At 39.8% G+C, this 20,256-nt stretch overlaps 1 protein-coding gene across 5 annotated transcripts; it reads right to left on the reverse strand.

Annotated features, from left to right (window-relative positions):
* Positions 1-14,118: 14,118 nt before the first annotated feature.
* Positions 14,119-19,194, reverse strand: LOC115680933 (sugar transporter ERD6-like 5). Of its 5 annotated transcripts, XM_056310139.1 has the most exons (19): positions 18,832-18,970; positions 18,625-18,692; positions 17,993-18,055; positions 17,497-17,586; positions 17,325-17,384; positions 17,104-17,169; positions 16,961-17,026; positions 16,804-16,879; positions 16,652-16,716; positions 15,954-16,046; positions 15,787-15,867; positions 15,615-15,699; positions 15,494-15,537; positions 15,353-15,415; positions 15,214-15,273; positions 15,073-15,126; positions 14,773-14,832; positions 14,555-14,669; positions 14,119-14,410 (listed from the first exon to the last, which is right to left on the reverse strand). In XM_056310139.1, the coding sequence occupies exons 3-19, from the start codon at positions 18,020-18,022 to the stop codon at positions 14,286-14,288; spliced, it is 1,233 nt and encodes a 410-aa protein (XP_056166114.1). In that variant the 5' UTR covers positions 18,023-18,055; positions 18,625-18,692; positions 18,832-18,970; the 3' UTR covers positions 14,119-14,285. The 5 variants fall into 5 exon arrangements, 4 of the variants coding, with proteins under 4 accessions (XP_056166114.1, XP_030460642.1, XP_056166112.1 ...); XM_030604782.2 differs by lacking the exon at positions 18,625-18,692 and having other exon boundaries at positions 18,832-19,188; XM_056310137.1 differs by lacking the exon at positions 18,625-18,692 and having other exon boundaries at positions 16,804-17,026; positions 18,832-19,193.
* Positions 19,195-20,256: the final 1,062 nt, after the last annotated feature.

Here is a 20,256-nt window from a genome sequence, read left to right on the forward strand (position 1 = left end):
GGGGATAGGCTTGCTAAATTTGGTTGGAAAGCCTCCATCCATTAAATTAGTTATTTATCTGTTTTAATATTCATTGCTGTTGAGTGATGATGATTAATTGTTTATTTGAAGTTCCTATGACATGCAGGACAAAAATAAATTATAAAAAATACAAGAATTATGTGGAGACCCTGTACCTAGCTGGTGGGGTTGGGGATCTCCCCCGTGACACAGCTGTACGATGAAATGGGAAATTGTGTTAGATATGAATAAACAACAATTATGCAGTCATAAGATACTGATTTATTACATATAGGCATAAACAATTAAACACTATGCCCAAAGTTCAAGGTTTCTTAAGTGTGTGTGCCGTTTGCAATGTACAATAAGACAAAAGGTATATTTTATAACATTATATTATAATATATGTGAATTTGATGACTTTAAGAAGTGTGCTGACGGTAGGCTGCCTACAGCCAAGAAATGCTTTTTTTTTTAATATTATGGTTTGATTGTTGATATAAATTGTTTTTTATTTTCTTGACCAGTTGATTTCTCTTTGATTGGACCAAAATGTTCACTGTCTCTAGTAACAGTAACTTCTAAGTGCATACTCAGCCCAAGAATTCTCAAAGTATTATAAGCATGCTCATTTTCCTCGCTCAAACCCTGAGTTTTTGAATTGCTGGATTTGCCTTTTTCCTAATACAGCCACTTCCCAAAGCAAGAATCTGTATGCTCAAGTTTAGGGCCCGTTTGGCAACTTGCCAAATAGTAAAAATTTCTGTTCTTTTGTTCCCAGAATCAGTTTGGGAACAGAAATCCGTTTGTTAAATTTTTTGTACCCAGGCACAATTTTGCAAAAAATTATTCCCATAATCAATTTTGGAACAGAATCAAGAAGTAAAAAAAAGTAACTTCTTGATTCTGGAACAATTTTTCCACTTCTGATTCTTTTTAATTTTCTTCTTTTTTCTTTTTTTTTCTTGATTTGTTGTTCTTCTTCTTCCCGGCCCATCGCTCGCCTGCCGCCGCCTGCCTCCAACCGGCCGTCGGCCACAAGACGCCGCCGCCGGCCACAGGTCACAGGCTAGGGCCGACGAGGGCGTCGCGGCCCTCGCCGATGGCCCACAAGGGTCCCCCTCGCCGCCTGGGCGAGGGTGGCTCGCCTTGGCTAGGCAAGGCTCAACCTTGCCCAGATCTGGCAAGGCCGAGGTCGTCACCCAGGCAAGGGACTTGGGTGGCGACGGCAAGGTCGACCTCACCTTGGCTGGGTGAGGCTCGACCTCGCCCAAATCTGGCGAGGCTGACCTCGCTGTTGCGATCGGCGAGAGCCACAATACCCTCGCCAGCCCTAGCCTGTGGCCGATTGCCAGCGCCGGCAACCGACCATGGCCAAGGAAGGAAAGGAAAAAAAAGAAAAAATAATTTAAAAAGGAAAAAAAGAAATAAATATTAAAAAATTCAAAATATTATCAATAAAAAGAAATTTTGTATAGTTATCAATCACATTTATGTTTTTTTCCTATTCTAAGAATAGAAATTTTGGGCAGTTACCAAATCCCTTCAAATGCTTAGAAATTGTTCTTGGACATGGAATAAAAAAGAATCATTTCTGAGCAGAATTTGTTCTCGGACACAGAATAGTTGACATGCGCAGCTTTAGTAGACAAAGATTTAGCTATAGGGGCTCCACTATTATGAAAAAAAAAAAAAAAGAAGAAGAAAATATCAAGTTGATTTGACTTGCTACAATTATTATGTGGATTTTGCGATGATTTTCAAATGAAGGCTATGTCACACCCAATCGTAATTTCATATCCGTTCATAAACAAATGAAATAAAAAAAGATCAGCGAGAGAGAGGACAAGCAAACCTTGTACTAAATCTTAGATATGTGCACTAAAAGTCTTAAAATTTATCGTAAAAGTACAATTGAGTCCTCAAACTTTCAAAAAGTGCAATCGAGCTTGTCAAATTAATGCAATCAAGTCTTTCCATTAACACTGTCGATTTGTCTAACGAAGTATGCTGACGTGAAATTTTTAAATTAATTTCTCTCTCCTACCTAAATTTTTTTTATTTTCTTATTCAAATCTTATTTCGATTGATTAAAAATTAAAAAAAGGCTAAAATTTTATTTTAAAAAACAAAAATTAAAAAAAATAAAATAAAATAAGAATGTTAGGGCGCTGGTGGGCATTGGCGGAGGCCGTCGACCCTGGGCGAGGGTGGTCGGCTCACGTCGGCCTCAGGCGAGGCGCTCAAATTTGGGTGACATTGGGCTGAGCATCGTCCATATCAAGGTGCCCTCAACCCAAATCTGGGTGAGCCTTGCCCAGGTCAAGCGATGGTCGCAGGCCCCAAGTGAGGGCCAAAGTCGCCCAAATCTAGGTGCCCTCGCTCGAGCCTAATGAGGGTTGTCGATCCTCGTCTAGGGTCGGCAAGGCCTCACCGAGGTTGGCGAGGGCCAACCACCCTCGCTAGGGCTGGTGACCTCTATCAGCCCCTTCGATGATGGGCGGCTTCAGCAGTGCCCATCGGCAAGGCTCATTCTCTCTCTTTCTTTTAGTTTTGTTTTTTTTTAATTTTAATTTTAATTTAACTAATATTTGAATAAAATAATAATAATAAATGTCACATAGGAGAGAGAATTTAATTTAAAAATGCCACATTAGCATTTTCTGTTAGATAAATTGACGGTGTTAATGGAAGAACTTGATTGCACCAATTTAATAAGTTTTAGGACTTGATTGCACTTTTTGAAAATTTTATGAGTCAATTGCACTTTTGCGATAAGTTTTATGACTTCTAGTGAACATATTCATAAACTTTATCAACAATATATCAATATCTGAGTTGCTTCTCATCGTTATTAGACTCCTCACCAAGCAAAGTGGCCGACATTCGCAAATCAGACTCTCATTGGTCACGACTTTCAAGTGTGCGTACAAGAAAGCCGAAATATGACTTTGACTAATGTCTCTGGGGCAAAAACACATCATAAATTTGCTATTTTTTAATGTTAAGTTAAAAACCAAATTTATTTGATTCGATTTTCCATCATAAAATGAGCAAAGATTAAAATTAGTAAGAATTTACAGTTTTGCCCGGTCTTATTAATTTTATAATCTCAAATCACAATCTTGCCGCTATTTAAATCTCAATCTTATTTAAAAGAGATTTTTGAACAGGCAGATCGGTTTAGACAACAAAGGATCAAGATCCCATTATTTGGAAAGTGTGGAAGACATGTTGTAATGTCTTAGAATTTGTATGTCCACACCTTTCACTAACACTTGAAAAAATTTGATTGGCAACATGTATACTCATGCATTTTATAATTTGCATAATTGATGTTTTCAGATAACTCAATGGTAATTGACATGGTCAATGGGAACATCTAGGAATAGGAATGAAGATGTGTCACTGCATTCGATATGGCGACCCTCATTTCTTAACTCATTAAAGGCAATCTAAACTTTTAGCAATTGCATGTCCGTGTTGAATTTTAACCGAGGCGATATTGTCAAGCTAAATTAACTCTAATCACACTTGTTATTCGTTCGAAATACGCATGGTTAAAGTTAGTTTTGAATCGAATTCCTTCAACTATCAATAATAGTGTGATTTTTTTTTTTTAACCGGCCGTGAACTCAGCAGTGGTCTTTCCAGCCAAAAGAATCGCAGTCCTTTCCTATTAATCCAAAGAAAACTATTGATTCTTTTAATCACATTCACAGCTAGTGAGCCTACTTTTGCCAGCCGCCCATCCAAGATACTTGGGATATGCAGCTAAGGACACCCACTAAAATATATCATAATCAATTAAATCATCATTCCTAAAACTCTTGATGAAAAAAAATGCAAAAGAATGAAAAAAAATGCAAAAGAATGATCTTGAGAATTACTCCAAAGCACAAGGGGACATAAGAGAATGCACCCCTAAGATCACCCGGACGGTGGATCAATTTTCTTTTTTGTTGCTGACGGTGGATCAATTGAGACGTGCGAATGTCGACCTGAAAATTAAATAAAAAAAAATAACAAAAAGTGAAAAGATGGCCTTTGGATAGGCACCAAGAGTTGCTAGAAAGGAGAAAAATAATCTGGATAGAGGCTACAGCTAGATTGAGGCAGAAATGCAAGAAGGAACTGAACAGCTTAGATCCCACCAGTCAATTTTGCTCCCATAAGACTTTGGCTTGATTGATAAAAAAATAACTGCTAGAAATTGGAAACATCAATATCGACAATGATATATTGTATAACAGCAAACTTAGTTGGAGAATTTTGCTTTCACTTATAGTGTTTTTTAACAGTATGGGCCATCTTGGCCAAACAATAAAAACAAAAGAACAGCAAATGAATCACTTGTGCAAATATTTGGATTTGATAAAAATTTAAGCAAAACGAAAAACAATATTCACCCGATTTCAAAAGTGTCAATTGATGATGAACTATTGAATTATCAGATAATTTCTATAAATTAAAATGGCTTCTCCTCTCAAGAAAATTGAGTGGGTATAGTCAAATTTTGAGTTAGCAAGAATGCATATCAATAAGATTTTAATGTGTAACCATCTATGCATCTAATGATTGCGATGTGATGCGACAATCGTCCATTATAAATAAATATATATTATCATTGTATAAAACAATACTTCCAAAAAGGAGAAACATTCAACAAGAGACAAACCAATGAAACAAAAAGCTACACACACACACATACATACGTGTAAAATTAGGCATGCGGACATTGCAATCAAATAGCTACCGATATCTGACTTTTCGTCTCTCGTTTTTAGCCGGTTCTGCATCGTCCACACATAAGTTGGGTTCTTTAACTATTAAGCCAATCTCATCGGTTTTAACTCCTGACTTTAGGAACGAAAGTTCCCCCAATTCATATACAATTCATGGGGTCTAAAGCTGGATTCCTAAAAAAGGTAGGGAAAAAACCACCAAAAACCTCAAATTTTATCACTTGTGACATATTTACCCTGAATTTTTTTTGTGACACCAAAAACCCCAAAATATGCTATTTGTGACACATTTACCCCAATGTACTTTAGTCCATGGGCATTTTCGTCTTTTTTTCTTTTTCTTTTTTTTTCCTTTCCGGCAAGGGCCGCCCTCGCCGGATCTGGCGAGTGCCACCCTCGCCGGCATCGGGCGAGGGCCGCCTCGCCCAGGCGAGGGAGGGCGACCCTCGCTAGCATCGGGCGAGGGTGACCCTCGCCAGCGTTGGGTGAGGGTCGCCCTCGCTCGCCCTCGCCTGAGTCGGGCAAGGGCTGCCCTCGCTCACCCAAGCGAGGCGGCCCTCGCCCGACGCCGGCGACGGCCGCCCTCGCCAAATCTAGCGAGGGCCCCCCTCACCGGAAAGGAAAAAAAGAGGTAAAAAAGACGAAAATATCAATGGACTAAAGCACATTGGGGTAAATGTGTCACAAATAGCATAGTGTGGGGTTTTTGGTGTCACAAAAAGAAGTTCATGATAAATGTGTCACGGGTGGTAAAGTTTGGGGTTTTTCTAAAACAGGTAATACGAAACTTACGTTGGAAAAATCCGGGACCGCCACGTGGACCCACGTGGCGCTTGTGGGGCCGGCCCGTCAGCCCGCGATTTTCTCCAAAAAAAATAATGATAATTTCCATCCTCTTTCCTAGCGTGCATGCTAGCCCTGCGACCCTCTCTCCTCGCTCTGCAATTCTCTCTCCTCTCCGTCCTTTCCTTTCCTCGTCATCAGAAGACGAAGAAGAAAAGCAAATATTTTTCGTCTCCAGCAAACACGCTTTCAAATTTATTTTGAATCTCTCTTTTTGGCTCTCGGATTTTGCTCCTCCGCTCGTTTCTGCTTCGGCGTTCGTCGAGCGGCCGTTCCCCGCCGTCGCCGACAAAGCACATTAAGGCCGCCCCTCGCACCCCCGAAAGGGAGTGAGGCAGAGGCCGAGGGGCGGGTGACCGCCCTCGACGTTCTCGAAGTTTTTCGGGAGCAAGTACGAGCTTGGGGACGAGGTTGGGAGAGGACAAATTTTTTTTTTTTGGGTCGAAGGCGGCAGCTTCCAAGGCGAAGGCTGCTGCTGCCATCAAGCCCAAAGCAGCTGCAAAGCCGAAAGCTGCGGTGGGTGTGAAGAGAAAGGCGGCTGAGAAGCCGAAGTTGAAGCCCGCGGTGAAGGCTGAAGAAGACCCCGGTGAAGAAGTCGAAGAGAGTGAAGACGCCGGTGAAGAAGGCCAAGAAGTGAGACAATGCCGTGTTCTTTACTAGCGCGAGGCAGATGCTGAGGGGCGGATGCCTCAATTTGAAGTTATTGGCAAGTTCAGACCATTCACGTTACCATATTCCGAAGAGCTCTCTTAAAACAATCTCATTGAAGCCAATCTTGTCAAAAGCTACCTCCTGAGGATACCGATTCATCAATGCCCTATCGCTGACGAACCTTTGATATGATCCTCCATAAGGACAATGGTTCGAAACTAGGGAGATATAGGGACCACGGGGCAGTATGTCCAGAACTCAAATAAGAAGAATGCAACGGAAGAAGAAGATGTTTGAACTACAATAGCAAGTCAATCAAGTTCGTATTAGTCAAGTTAGTCCAACTCTCATGGCAGCCTATAAACCACGAAATTTAGAGCTAGGAACTTGGTTTGGAAAAGGAAACCTGAAGAATGAGCTCAAACCAGTGGAGAACCAAAGGATTCGGGATCTCTAAAAGATGGAAAAATCCGAGCCAAGGCCCGCAACACTTTTGAGGTCAATGTCACATGCAAGATACTATATGGTTTAAGCCAAGTTGCCTTCGAAGTTCAAAATAGCGTCGATAAGAATGGCAGCAGATGATGATTCAATAATCGATGAGGAAGAAAGGGCTGAGTTCTAATACACAGATGATGAGGTGATGGAGTTTGAAAAACTTCCAGCTCACAACTCCAGACATGTCAAAGCCCTTAACATATCGGCCAAAATCAATGGCAGACCTATGTCTAAGGTATTGGCCGATGGGGCACCTACATTAAATTTCATCCCATACAAGTACTTCAAGAAACTTGGAAAAAGAATGATGAGATCATTCCTTCAAACATTCAACTTTTAGACTTTACAGGAGAAATCAGTGAGGCCAAAGGAGTTTTCATAGCTGACCTCATCGTTGGGTCAAAGACTTCTGAAACCTCTTTTTTCATTGTTCATGCCAATGGGTCATATAACCTACTATTGGGAAGAGATTGGATTCATGGAAAATAATGTGCCACATCTACTCTTTACCAAATGCTAGCCTTTTGGAATGGAGACATTGTTCAATATGTTAAGGCTAATCATAATATATATGTGACTTGGGTAGATGCATTAAAAGAAAATCGATACCATAATAGAAAGGTGATCAGTAACTCGTGCATTATAGAACTTCCAAGAGTTGATCCCAGAGACCTGGCTTTTTGCCGTTTTGACAACGGAAATGTTGACTGGATTCCCAAGGATGAACTGGCATGACAACTAAACAAGGTTGTCTATGGAGAACCATACATTGTTGGAAGACCTCGATGAAAGGTATTCGGCCTCTTTGGCTGAGCAGACTAAACAATCTGTCAGCGTTGCCAATTACATAGTAGATTTTGAGCAATCACCACTGAGAGAAGATGATAGAATGGTGGAGGCTCAGGATCCGTTAATTGAGATTAACATCAGTGATGAACATTATTGTCGAACAATTTATGTTAGCGCATTATTGGAAGAAATTTTCAAGATGCAATTGGTCGAATTATTGAAGAAGTGCAAAGATTGTTTCGCCTAGTATTATCATGAGATACATTGACTAGGAACAGATGTAATAGAGCACAACTTGCCAATCAAAAAAGGGTTTCGACCGCACAAGCAACCCCCGAGTAGGTTTGTTCCTGAAATTATTCTCAAAGTCAAAGAAGAAATCAAGCGACTATTAGTAGGATGGTTCATCAAAACAACATGGTATGTCAAATGGCTTTCTAATATAGTGCTTGTGAAAAAGAAAAAATGGGAAGTTGAGGGTTTGTGTCGACATTGAAAACCTCAATGCTGCAACCACTAAAGATAACTATCAAATGGCGATGGTTGACATGCTAGTTGATTTGGCGTCTGGTAACGAGATTATGTCTTTAATGAATGGTCATTCGGGATACAATCAAATATTCATAGCGAAAGAAGATGTGCATAAGATTGTGTTCAGATGTCCTAGAGCCATTGGTACGGTCGAATGGTTGGTGATGCAATTTGGTCTTAAGAATGCCAGAGCAACATATTAAAGGGCAATGAATTTCATCTTCCACGACAAGATCGAGGAGTTCATGGAGATCTACATCGATGATATCATCGTCAAATCATACAAATTAAGTCATCTGAAAGCTTTTGTTATGATGCAAAAATATATAAATTGAATGAATCCTTTGACATGCGCTTTCGGATTTAAGGGATGGTAATTTTCTAGAAATTAGTAAATCAAAGAGGAATTAAGATAGACAAAAATAAGGCAATTCTAGAGTTGCCGCCACCTAACAATTGCAAATGATAATTGGCAAAGTAATTTCTTGGGTAGGTTTATTGTTGCCTTGTATGGACAAATAAAGGCTTCTTCTCCTTTGATTAAATAAAAAAAAAAACAGGAAGAGTTTATCTAGGAAGAAAAGCATCAACTTGCCTTCAATCGTATTAAAGAATATTTATCTAATTCTCCAGTTTTAATGCCACCTAAAGCAAGTAGGTCTTTGAAACTTTGTATGTCGGCGACCAGTACTACCATTGGAAACATGCTAGCACAAGAGAATGACGAAGGCAATAAACAGGTCGTATATCAGCTTAGTAGAATGTTGAAAGAAGGAGATACGCCCCTATGGAAAAACTATGTCCGTCCTTGTATTATGCTTGTAATAAACTGCGTCACTACATGTTGCTGACTATGGTTCACGTAATAGGCAAGACGGGTGTGATAAAATATATGCTGACTCAGCCAATTGTTAGACTCTGCATTGCTAAGTGGGCTTTTGCCTTGTCTGAGATTAATTTGGTATATGTTCCACTTAGGACAGTAAAAGGACAAGCAATTGCCGATTTCATCACAGAATATCCATGTGTGCACATTGAAGAAGACAAACACATTGACTCTATATTTTAATGTACCATGTGAAAATAATTCCTCAGGCATAAGGATATTAATAGTATCTCAGCAAGGACATAAAACCAAGTTTATGTTCAAACTTGGTTTTGATTGTTCTAATAATCATGTGGAGTACGAGGCATTAATAGTTGGCCTAAACACATTGGTCAACATGAACGTTTAGTTCATTAGAATAAAAGAGGATTCACGGCTAGTCATTAAACAATTGATTGGGGAATATCAATGCCTCAGTGAAAACATCATTCGCCATTATGCCTCAGCAAAAGAATTGCTAAATAACTTCTCCGACCACGAATTGGTCCATATCAAAAAAGACGAGAACGTGGAAGCCAATGAATTAGCTCAAATGGCATCCGGATATAGAATATCAAAAGAGTTAGCCAAATTCATTATCACCAAAGTAAAAATATTGCCTTCAATAGAAAATCAAGTGCTGATGACTTGACTAATAAAGGTCACAGCATCAGTGCTGACCAAGAGGATTGGAGAAAACTGTATTACTTGAAAAACCCAGTCGAGAAAGACAAATTTTAAAAGACAAGCGATGAAAAATTTGCTACTTGGCGATGAGTTATATAAACGAATTGTTGATGGGATTTTAGTCAGATCTTTAGACAAACATGATTCATTCATCCAGCTGGAATAAATATGAAATGGCTATTGCGTCTTCGTGGGTACCTCTGTTCAACTATAACCGAAGATTGCGTTAATTATGCAAAAGGATGTGAGTCTTGTCAAAAGCAAGGCCCAATTCAACATGTCCCAACATCGATGGTAAAACCCATTGTTAAACCATGGCCATTTCGAGGATGTGCTATCGACATAATCGGTAAAATATACCCTCCTTCATCTAAAAAAGATAATTTTAGTTTGGTTGCCACCGATTATTTCACAAATGGGTTGAATCGGTCTCCTACAAAAATATTACACAAAAGACTGTGAAACAGTTTATACAAGTGCATATTAAACATCTATTTGGCATACTTAAGACAATAATTGTCGATCAAGGGACCGTGTTTACTAGTCAAGAGGTGTTAGACTTTACAAAGTCTAGAGGGATCAAAATGATCCACTCAAGAGCCTACCATACTTAGGCCAAGGCTTCAAATAAGATTCTAATTAATCTTATCAAGAAACATTTGGAAGAAAATCCTAAAGAATGGAATTCCCTTCTGTCGATTGTGTTATGGAATTATCGAACATCTAAATGATCAAGCACAGGGATAAAAAGTTGTACCTCCTTTAGAGATTACCGTCCAATCTCTAAGAGTCATGTTGCAAGGAGATATGACTAAAGAGGAAATGATGAATTGATGTATATGAACATCAATAAGTTAGGAGAAGACAGAATCTCTGCATTAGAGCAAGTGATTGACCTAAATAGAAGAGTCGTTAGAGCTTACAATAAACATGTTAAGGCAAAACACTTCGATATTGGTGACTTAGTGTGGAAGACTATATTGCCGATAAATGCAAATAACGAAAAATTCGGCAAATGGTCATCTAATTGGGAAGGACCCTATTCGGTTATGGATGTTTTGACCGGCAACAGTTATCGATTAATGGATGTCGATGAGAACGAGTTACCAAGGTCAATAAACAGAAAATATTTATAAAAAAAAAGTGTTATCCGACCATCTGGGAGATGCAAAAAATCCAACATGAGCAAGGAAAATTGTAAGGAAAAGAAATACGAGAAGAACTTGCCAATGGAATATGCACATCGATGAGAAAAAGAAATGCATCAGTTCGAAAAGGAATTACTTTTACTCAAAAGACAGGTACGGCGACAGCGAAACAACATCAGTTGGCCATATCAGACCAACATGTGCCTTAAACCTAAACTCAAAAGAGACCAGGCGCTCCTCACTTGATTGTTCTCCTCAGTAGCCTGATGGGCAATCGAAGCGCGCACTTGAACAAGGGGAAAAGATGATCACAGTCATCCTGAAGCTCATCGAACAAGGGTTGTTGGTTCTTGACGAGTTAACCAGCAAGCCTCACAAAGGACAGGGCAACCTGGACGTCATGGTCCGAGTCATTCAGCCTCTAGTGAGCCTCCCTTCTCGAGCTCCAACTCGGCAGTGTCTCTCCCTGCCTCGATGTGGCCATCAACGGCAACGAGCTTGTTTCTCAACCTATCTCTCTCTCATGAACCAGCTTGGCATACACTTTTTCAGCCAGCTCGAAAATCTGGCTGTGGCCCTTGTTGAGAGCACGCAGCATAAGCCCGATACCTTCACCGGTAAGATCGCCAAGAGGGAGCCCAAGTCCGAGCTCGTCAATATATCTAGTTGAACTTACCTGTACTCAAAAGCTTAAGTCAATGAGTTATGGGCCAACTTGGATATATTAACTGCTTCACACTACATCACTTATCCTATGTTAGACTTTTGTAACACAACTCACCCGTCCACTTCAACAACCCTTAAGGACTGCTTCAGCATGATGGGCCCATTCCTCCCGTCCTAGTAATCTGTCTTGAAGGAATGGAAGGAATCGATGTTGACTTTATTGGCCCGAAAAGCCTACACGCCATGGTCAAATACCCCGTGAACTCCAAACGGTCATCAGGGTTGGAGATGATATGGGAGTATTTGAAGGCAAGTAGTTCAAGCAACATTTTTCACTGTTCTAAAAACTTAAGCTGTTAGAGGAAGACGTGGTTTAATATTTAATTACTTTAATACTCCCATTTATGCTTAGTCTGATCTTTTTACCTAGTACTAAGTATGGACATATTTAGTTAGGGAGTCAAATGGGGCCCGGAAAAATTTGAACTCGAGACTTTCAACTCTGATACCATGTGAAATTTTGTGAAATCACTGTCAATTATTCTAAAAGTTTAAGTTATTAAATGAAAGCGTAATTTAATATTTAATTACTCTAACATATATAGACCGCATCGACAGAAGTTAAAACGATGTGGTGTCTTATTAAGGGAGGTGCGCAAATGGGTGCTATAATTGCAATGACCTTATCAATGGGAGATGGAACGACATGATGCCTCATTAGGACATGCATGAACAGGAGCGATAAAGCCGCAGTAAACGGAAAATGGAAAAGTATCCCAAAACACACATCCTTCCACGGCGAAACGTGCGTGCCGATAGGCAAAGGACTGTCTGTTGCATGAGCTGGTTTCTTCACTCTAAAGTCTACTCATTATTTTATGTTCTTTTTCTAAGTTATTTATTCTTTGATTGATCATGTGTATAATTTGCTCATATCTGTAGTAGTGATAGCGGCAATTCACTCATTGATGGTCGATGTAAAACTACACCAACCTGCTGGTGCCACCTATCCGACACTATTTTGGAGAATAATTAGAGATGAGAGATGGCATGGAGAGATAATTTTTTAAAAATCGATACTAAAAAATTAAAAAGATGAGGTCGTGGAGAATACTCTAATACCTCCTCTAACATGCAAACTAGACTGATAGAACGTGGAATTGACAATAGAAAACCTCACATGCAAAGTAAATCAAGGGCAGAACCTGGTAGCGAATCCAGGACGGATGTAAAAAAAAAAATTAAGTGGCCAAACCTAACAGTTAATGATATGTTTCATAGATGTTAATAATCTAAGTATCCGTTTGTTTCACGAAAAATGGTTGATTTGAAAAATAATTTTCTAAAAATCATCGATTGAATCGCTTACAAAAGTAAATTAGCATATAACATTTTCATTGTCCATAAAAATATTTAGACATAAACTGTCGCCAACAATGAAAACATTTTTTATTAACTAATTATTTCAAGTGATATAAGTTAGCATTTTTTAAGAAAACGTTTTCCAAATCATTTATTTCCCGCGGAACAAGCGGAGCCTAAGTTAATATTGTCGGACTTTTTGTATTTAAAATAATGGGTTATGTATGTGTGATAACACAATTTATTTGTGAACTATTTTTTTCTTGATGACTGCACAATTGTCGATAAACGGTTCGCAATTAAGGGGCGAAAATTAAGGAAATGTGGGAATCAATAGCTTCTGTTGCAGCATTCTTTTGTCAACTCTTGAGGGGGCAAATTTGAAAAATAGTGAAAGACTATAGATATGCTAGTAGGCCACTAAACAATGAGCGAGGGGAATTGCCTTCACATCACATGGCATGGATCCGTCCCTATCACAAAAGCTTATGCAAATCCGAGTATCATGAAAAAGGATTTTCTTTCTAGATGTCACGTTTAACATGGTCCTACCGCTACATATATCGAGCAGTCCCAGGTTGGCGGTACAGGAGGGACTCGATCATTCGACAATGGCATCAAAACTCGGACTTAATTGCATGTTTAGAACTCGATCGCACTCCACTAGAACTTTATTTCTCACTCACGTGTCGTAATTTGGAATTGATGAAATGGAAGTATAACTAAAACATAACGTGCGTAATCAGAAACAAGTAATCGGCAAAGTTGACTAAAGTTTTAAAGCATTAATTAGGGTTAATACCACGAAAAACCCCAAACCGATACACCTGTGATAATTTTACCCCAAACTAATTTTTTTACTACAAAAAATCCCAAACTGGGAAACAAGTGACCAATTTATCCCATACTAATATTTTGACCACTAAAAACCTCAAACTGATACATTTGTGACAAATTTACCCTCCGTTAGTTTCCGTTAAATTAGATTAATACCATAAAAAATCACAAATTGATGCACCTATGATAAACGGATGGTAAAACATAAAACTAGCACATCAGTCAACTTCCGCGTGTCATTTAACAAAGAATTTGACTGTAAAATTTAACGGAAATAAACTGAGAGTAAATTTGTCACGGGTGTACCAGTTTGGGGTTTTTTATGGTTAAAAATTAGTTTGGGGTAAAATTGTTACAGATATATTAGTTTGGGGTTTTTTGTGGTATTAATCCTTAATTATTTGCAAGTCAATCATCATTGGTATGGCAATTTGCCAGCATCCAACAAAGTTGACCTGAGGATGGTGAAATCAGTCAGTATAAAAGGTTAAACAAATTGCAACGAAATCTCCCTTTTTTTCACCCCTTTTATTATTGCAAATTTTTTCACAATCAGGCACAAAAAAGTCAACCCTACAAAAAGCCTCTCGACAGCATGACTCAATGCCTTATGTGCTTGGCAACACAATGATCATACCAATTCAGATCTCAACAAGGTACAAATCATTGCAGAAAATGGGCAAGTGATGCTTGCAATTCTTCCAATGCTCGCCCCTTGGTCTCCGGCACTAGCTTCGCAGTGAATAAGATAGTTAAACCGCAAATGCACGCAAAGATCAAAAAGGTTCCTGAAAGCAGCATAGTCAAGACATAGATTTGTTAGTACATTCGACCAACATAAGAACTCATGCAGTTCATGTATTTAGGCTCCAGAGAAGCATAGCCAGTGAAAACCATAGAACAAGAATGAAAAAAAGAGGGGGATTAATTACCGGGTGCGCTCCATTCCAACATGAAGTTAAAAGTGTAGCTGACGATCCAAGAACAGGACCAATTGGAGAAGGTCACCAGGCTTCCAGCCGACCCTTTAACATTTACTGGGAATACCTATTGAGAAGATGTCCACCGGTATAAATAGGTTTCTAATCCTATAAATGGTCACGAAGTAGAGGCTACAAAGTGCAATGTTAGACGGAAGGTATATATTTACCTCCGACATTATGACCCACGGTAAACCTGCCATGCCAAGTGAGTAAGCTACGGAATACACCTAATTGCAATAATCATCTGTCAGCAACTTCAATACTACTAGTCCTGGAAAGAAGGTTGAGTCAGGACTTAGAAGCAGCAATATTATAATGAAGGCTTTTTTTTGTCGAAGTGTTCTCTCCAATGTATTATTGCCCGGCAAAGTTGGATTGAGCCGCAACTCAATATGCCCTCTATCATAAGAGCAAGTCATATAAGAGTTGAAAAACAAGAAAGTAGAAAATCTTTGTTATAGACTTGCCATAATGCATACATACACCAAAATGGGTGTAGCTTCCTTCCAATACTGCAGGTCCTGATTTCACAGAAAGGTATAATAAAAAAATTCAGGCCATTTCATGAGATCAAGAAGAACGAGTAGGCTTAGTCACTGTTTGAATACCTGCATGAAGAATGAGAATCCTAAAACAAAGCAACTCAAGCCCATTCCAGCTGAAGAAATCTGCAAATGAATGTCAGATTATAATGCTTATGAGCAACTTACTTTAGGAGAATGCAGCAATATGTATTGGTTTCATCACCATTAAAAGCGGTCTTCTTCCAACTTTATCTGTCAAGATTACACTAAGAGCGGTTGCTGGGATCTGCAAAACAGGTGAGAAAATCTTGAAAATGTGATAAATGAAATTCCTCTTCCAGTTTAGTTCTCCAGAGTCTATTACCTGGACAATAGCCATGCTTCGGGTACCAATGCTGCTTGAAAAGTCTGTCAGAAAAATAAGTTGAGATTACCAAGTCTTCGATCTTTATGATTAACAAACGAATTTCTAGCGTGATTTTTACCAGCTGATTCAAATATAGAGCTCGCATAGTAGGCAAATGCATTTGCCCCTCCAAATTGTTGAAGGATCATCAATCCGACTCCTATCTAAGCTTTGAAAAAATTAGGAAATAGGAACAAAAAACGGAGCAAAAAATGGGAAGCAATTTTGAATATTTTGGAGGGAAGGCTTACTATGAGGGAATGAGCGTATCTTCGTTGAAACAAATCGAGAATTCTAGACTGGGATTGCCGTTCAAAGGTTTCTGTATAGTCCTGTAAGACAATATGAATCGAAACACTAAAAAGTCGAAGGAAAAGGGAAAAATTTCTCCTATTGATATGTGAAATGGAGAAATTACTCTGATATCCGTTGCTTCCCGGGAAATGTCAACACTTTTGCCACGGAGTCTCTGCAATGTGGCTTCAAACTCCTTTTCTTGACCGACTTTTACCTATCAGTCAATAACTACACTAATCATCTTCCTTGCAATGGAAAATGCAGAGTCCTCATTCCAATATTCCTACAACATTAACTTTAATTTATCATTTCAGATTTTTAGATTATTAGTGAACTCTTACATAAATGATCACGCGAATTGTCTTGACGAGGAAATTGTAATGACTATACCTCTGGTCATTCTCAGTTCACAGCTAGACTTCAATTTCAGTCATGAGTAAAATTATTCTTTGGTAAAATGTTGACTTCATTACCACTCTTCCCAAATTCCATCAAAAATTTTAACAAAGCAATGTGTTTTGCGCATGAGAATATTCAAAATGATTTCCATGCCTTGCGATACATCGTGGTGGGCTACAAAATACTCCACATGGCATGCAGCATGCTACTTGTGCTATTTAGTTTGGCCCATCATCTAATTATCCAAGTTCCATTATGTCATGGTTACTTAACCATGAAATCATCACCATTGAATGACAAATTTTGACAACACCGATGAAATGATCACCGTCGAATGAAGCTACATCAAACAAAGTGATGGCCACAATCGAAATTACATGGCTCCTCAAGAGTACCTGATACACTCCATAAACAACTTACCAGCCATCTAGGAGACTCCGGGATAAAGAATAAACCGAAAATTTGAAGTACGCAGGGGATACAACCTGAAAATAAAATCGTGGACAGTGACCTTATCATGATTCCCAAGACAAAATCTAACAAAACAAAGCAGAAGAGAACCGAGACAGTACCTATGAAGGCCAAGATACGCCAGGAAACAATAGTTCCAAGAAAGTAAATCAACGAAAAGCCACAGCATAACAAAAACTGCAACCAGATCCAGCAAAGGTTGATAGGCAATGCATTGAGTTGACACCATAAACATTTTACAGTGGCCCAAAATTTCACCTGATTTAAAGCTGTGAATGCTCCCCGGATACTTTTGGGTGTTATTTCGGCAATGTACACAGGTACCTGTTTGGCAACAATATTATGACCAACGTCTTCTAGAAATTAATTAGTGTAATAAATGTGAATGTTTCTGCATTTACCACGTAACATACAATCCCAATGCCAACTCCATTTAACAGTCTTCCAATATCTAGCCACCAAGCATTCTGCAAGGTAAGATGAAATACACCATTAACTGCTTCTCAGCCTTTTCGGAGAATAGACAACTCAGAAAAGTAGAATGTGATTGAAGTTTTGTGGATCAAGTCATTGCCAATCTATGAAGAAAAATTCTGGAGCGGTAAATAGACAGAGCATGAACCTTGGCAAATGCTATAGAAAGCCATCCTGCAGTGGAAAATATTTGTGAAATCCCCATTGTCTGTGTCACATCGCATCAATTAAGAGTTCTGTAAGATTTTTTCAGGATCTTGGTTGAACATAAATGATTTTCAAATTCACGAATAGCTGGAAAGGGCTAGAGAATGACTTACGTGTCTACGACCCATCATATCTGTCATCCGCCCATTAACCAAAGCTGCTATTAACCCTCCTATTGTTAATATAGAACCAAAAAGCGAATACTGTAACATGAGAAATGAATGAATATTAATATTAGAGACCCTGGATTGTGACTGAAAAATTCCCTAATTCCAACAGTGTCACAGATGAAGAAGTCCTTAGCTAGCTCTTCAGGTCGTGAGTTTTTTGGCATCAACCATGCTTTTAGGGAAAAGTGCAAATGAAATTCGCAATGATAATATCAGAGGTTCTGCACAGATTCTACTGAACAAGGAATTGGCTGAAACTGGTCAGAATTCATCGCACTGTCTAGCAATGCACTGAGGACATCTTATAGCTCAATTCTTGGCGGTAAATTTTACTTTAAGATGCACAATTCCCAGCATTTACCCTTGAATAACAGAACTATGCAGGGCTGAGAGAATATAAAATGGTAGCCATGTAGCATGTATGCTTGATAGGACTCACCGCTGCTGTAGAGAGCCCCAAGTCCTCCATTATGCCCGACTCAGCAGGTGATGAATAACCAGACTGCATTATAGAAATACGCCACTAGTTATGGTAACGTCTACTTGGTGGAGAGTAATCTCATGAGAAACCACAGCGTGAATAGATCAGTCGCCCGGAGGATGACATTACAGAGGCAAAACAAAAAACATGAAAGATTGCATTACCTGAAAATTGGTTTTTCAGAAGTATCTTTTTCTGAAAAACGCAATCCAAGTAGTAAAATGTGATAATTTCCATGTCTCTTTGCCAAATTGAGTTTCCATAACAAACGTAATTTATCATATAATGGCAACTTCAGTTATGACATATATATTCTTAAACAATTCCAGGTCAACCTAATATCTTGGGTCTATTAAGCCATGTGACCCACAACATGCCTGGTGCTTCTGCAACATTATTAACTAACTTCCGCTCCACACCCCACCCCCCCGGAAATAAAAAAAGAAAGAAAGAAAAAGCAATCGGACATTCAACAAGAATTGCAGGTGTAGATCTCTTGCTCGTTGCAACATCATACGAATGCCTAAACAAAAACCACCATCTTGAACGAAAATGAAAGTTCGACCAATCACACAAGCAAAAAGACAAACATTGATGGAGCAATTTGTTTCTTCCTCTTTCTTTCTCTAACGAAACATTAACTCGAATTTGAAAGAACCTGTGACAGAAATGCAAAAAAGAAAAAAGAAAAAAAAACGGGGGGAAAGCAAGACTGCTCGACAGAAAACAGAGCCGGGTTCTTAGTGATGGAACTACATGCAAGCAATTCACGAGAAGTTTGATGCAATAGTACTCACAGCACACCCGGTGACAAAAGACCCGCAAACGGCAACGAGCGTGCTGAAAACGACGAGAGGCGTGACCGAGGGATCACTTGAAGACAAGGAGTTGCCACGGTTGCCATAGCCAGGGACTTCTTTGAGAAGCAGAGAGCTCGTTGGCAACCCATCTTCTTCCGGGCTCTCTCTCCCCATGTTTCCTTCTTACCATAAAGCTCTCGTGGAGAGCCAAATTTGCCCAAAATGAAGGTGGCAAGAATCAGCTGCGAGTGCATATAAAGGACAGCGTGTTGGAGAGAGAGGTAGATGGGTACGAAGAAATGGACTTTCGGATGGGGGAAGGTATCGCAGAGACGGCTGCATGAGAAATTTTAGCAGCCAATAGCCGCATATGCTTTGTTTAGTTTTGTACTTCATTCATTTTTCTTTTTGTCTTTATTCTTTGCTTCAGCGTGTGGCTCGCTTCGCTCTTTGCCTATTCCTTTTTTTCTAGACTTGAGTTAACTCCCCTCGACCATTGCCGATCCGGGCCGTCGACCTCGGACCAACCCAAATCCAAGGCCGAGCGGGGAGATTCGAGGCTCGGGCTCGAGTCGAGCCTCGGCAGCCTGGCCCCCTCGTCCTGGTCGACGACAGTGACATAGTATGCATATACGTAAATTTAGGTGACTGAATTAGGTACGGGGTCCAAGAGGGAAAGAACCCATAAGCCCTCAGCTTTTCAGTTGACCCTAAAGTCCGATATTCACTTTATCAGGTGAGGGCAGTAATGCGGTTTCACCATCACGGTTGTCTCAGTGAAGAGGATGAAAGCAACCTTGAAAAAGGAGGAGGAGAAGGAGAGACGGGAATACTGATAGGGAGGGTACAGACCAGAACAAATGGAAAACAGACAGATCTTGAAATGTAGTTACAACAGGGAAAGATGTCTGTCTAAAACGGTCGGTTTCTCGGCTTATTCAACAGGCACAGAACGGTCTGGCTTCTGGGCCCAGCAGGATCGGTAGTCATCGATGGGAATGAATAAAGAAACGAGTAGGGATCTGAGCCTAGGCAGATGATAAAAAAGAGGAGGGGTGTGAGATGGGAGTTTGACTGTCGGATGAGGTTCGTGTCCGAACTGGGCGTTGGACAGGAGAGACTTTACAACGTGAGAATCGTGTGAAATTGGCTCTGACGAGCGGGGGGACCCTACAGGCTGCAAACCTTTCATGGGTCCACGACGAGGAAAAACAACAGCAGGAGGAACGGCGACCGGGTCTGGCCTGCTCATCAGAACATACTTCAGTTCTTTGAAAGTTCCCATCTTGATCCCCCCGGATCGTGTACATCTGCTGAGGTGTAGGGGGATTTTCGGTTCGAGAGCGGGAAGTCGACGAATTGTTACACGAGTCTTTAGATAGCAAGGGCCATGCTCTCGTGCCCCGGTTATTAAAAAAAGAA

Source organism: Syzygium oleosum, unplaced genomic scaffold (genome assembly GCF_021117445.2).
Source record: "Syzygium oleosum isolate NSW1041296 unplaced genomic scaffold, Sole_v2.1 Sole_v2.03, whole genome shotgun sequence".
NCBI lineage: Eukaryota > Viridiplantae > Streptophyta > Magnoliopsida > Myrtales > Myrtaceae > Syzygium > Syzygium oleosum.

Bases quoted from the DNA above. Each gene is read 5' to 3' on its own strand.
- LOC115680933 (XM_056310137.1), bottom strand. From the start codon at position 19,008: ATGGGGAGAGAGAGCCCGGAAGAAGATGGGTTGCCAACGAGCTCTCTG. The intron at 17,587-17,992 runs GTGAGTCCTATC...CTCATGTTACAG, and splicing joins TGGGGCTCTCTACAGCAGCG to TATTCGCTTTTTGGTTCTAT. The intron at 14,833-15,072 runs GCAAGTCTATAA...TATTGCAATTAG, and splicing joins TGGTGTATGTATGCATTATG to GTGTATTCCGTAGCTTACTC.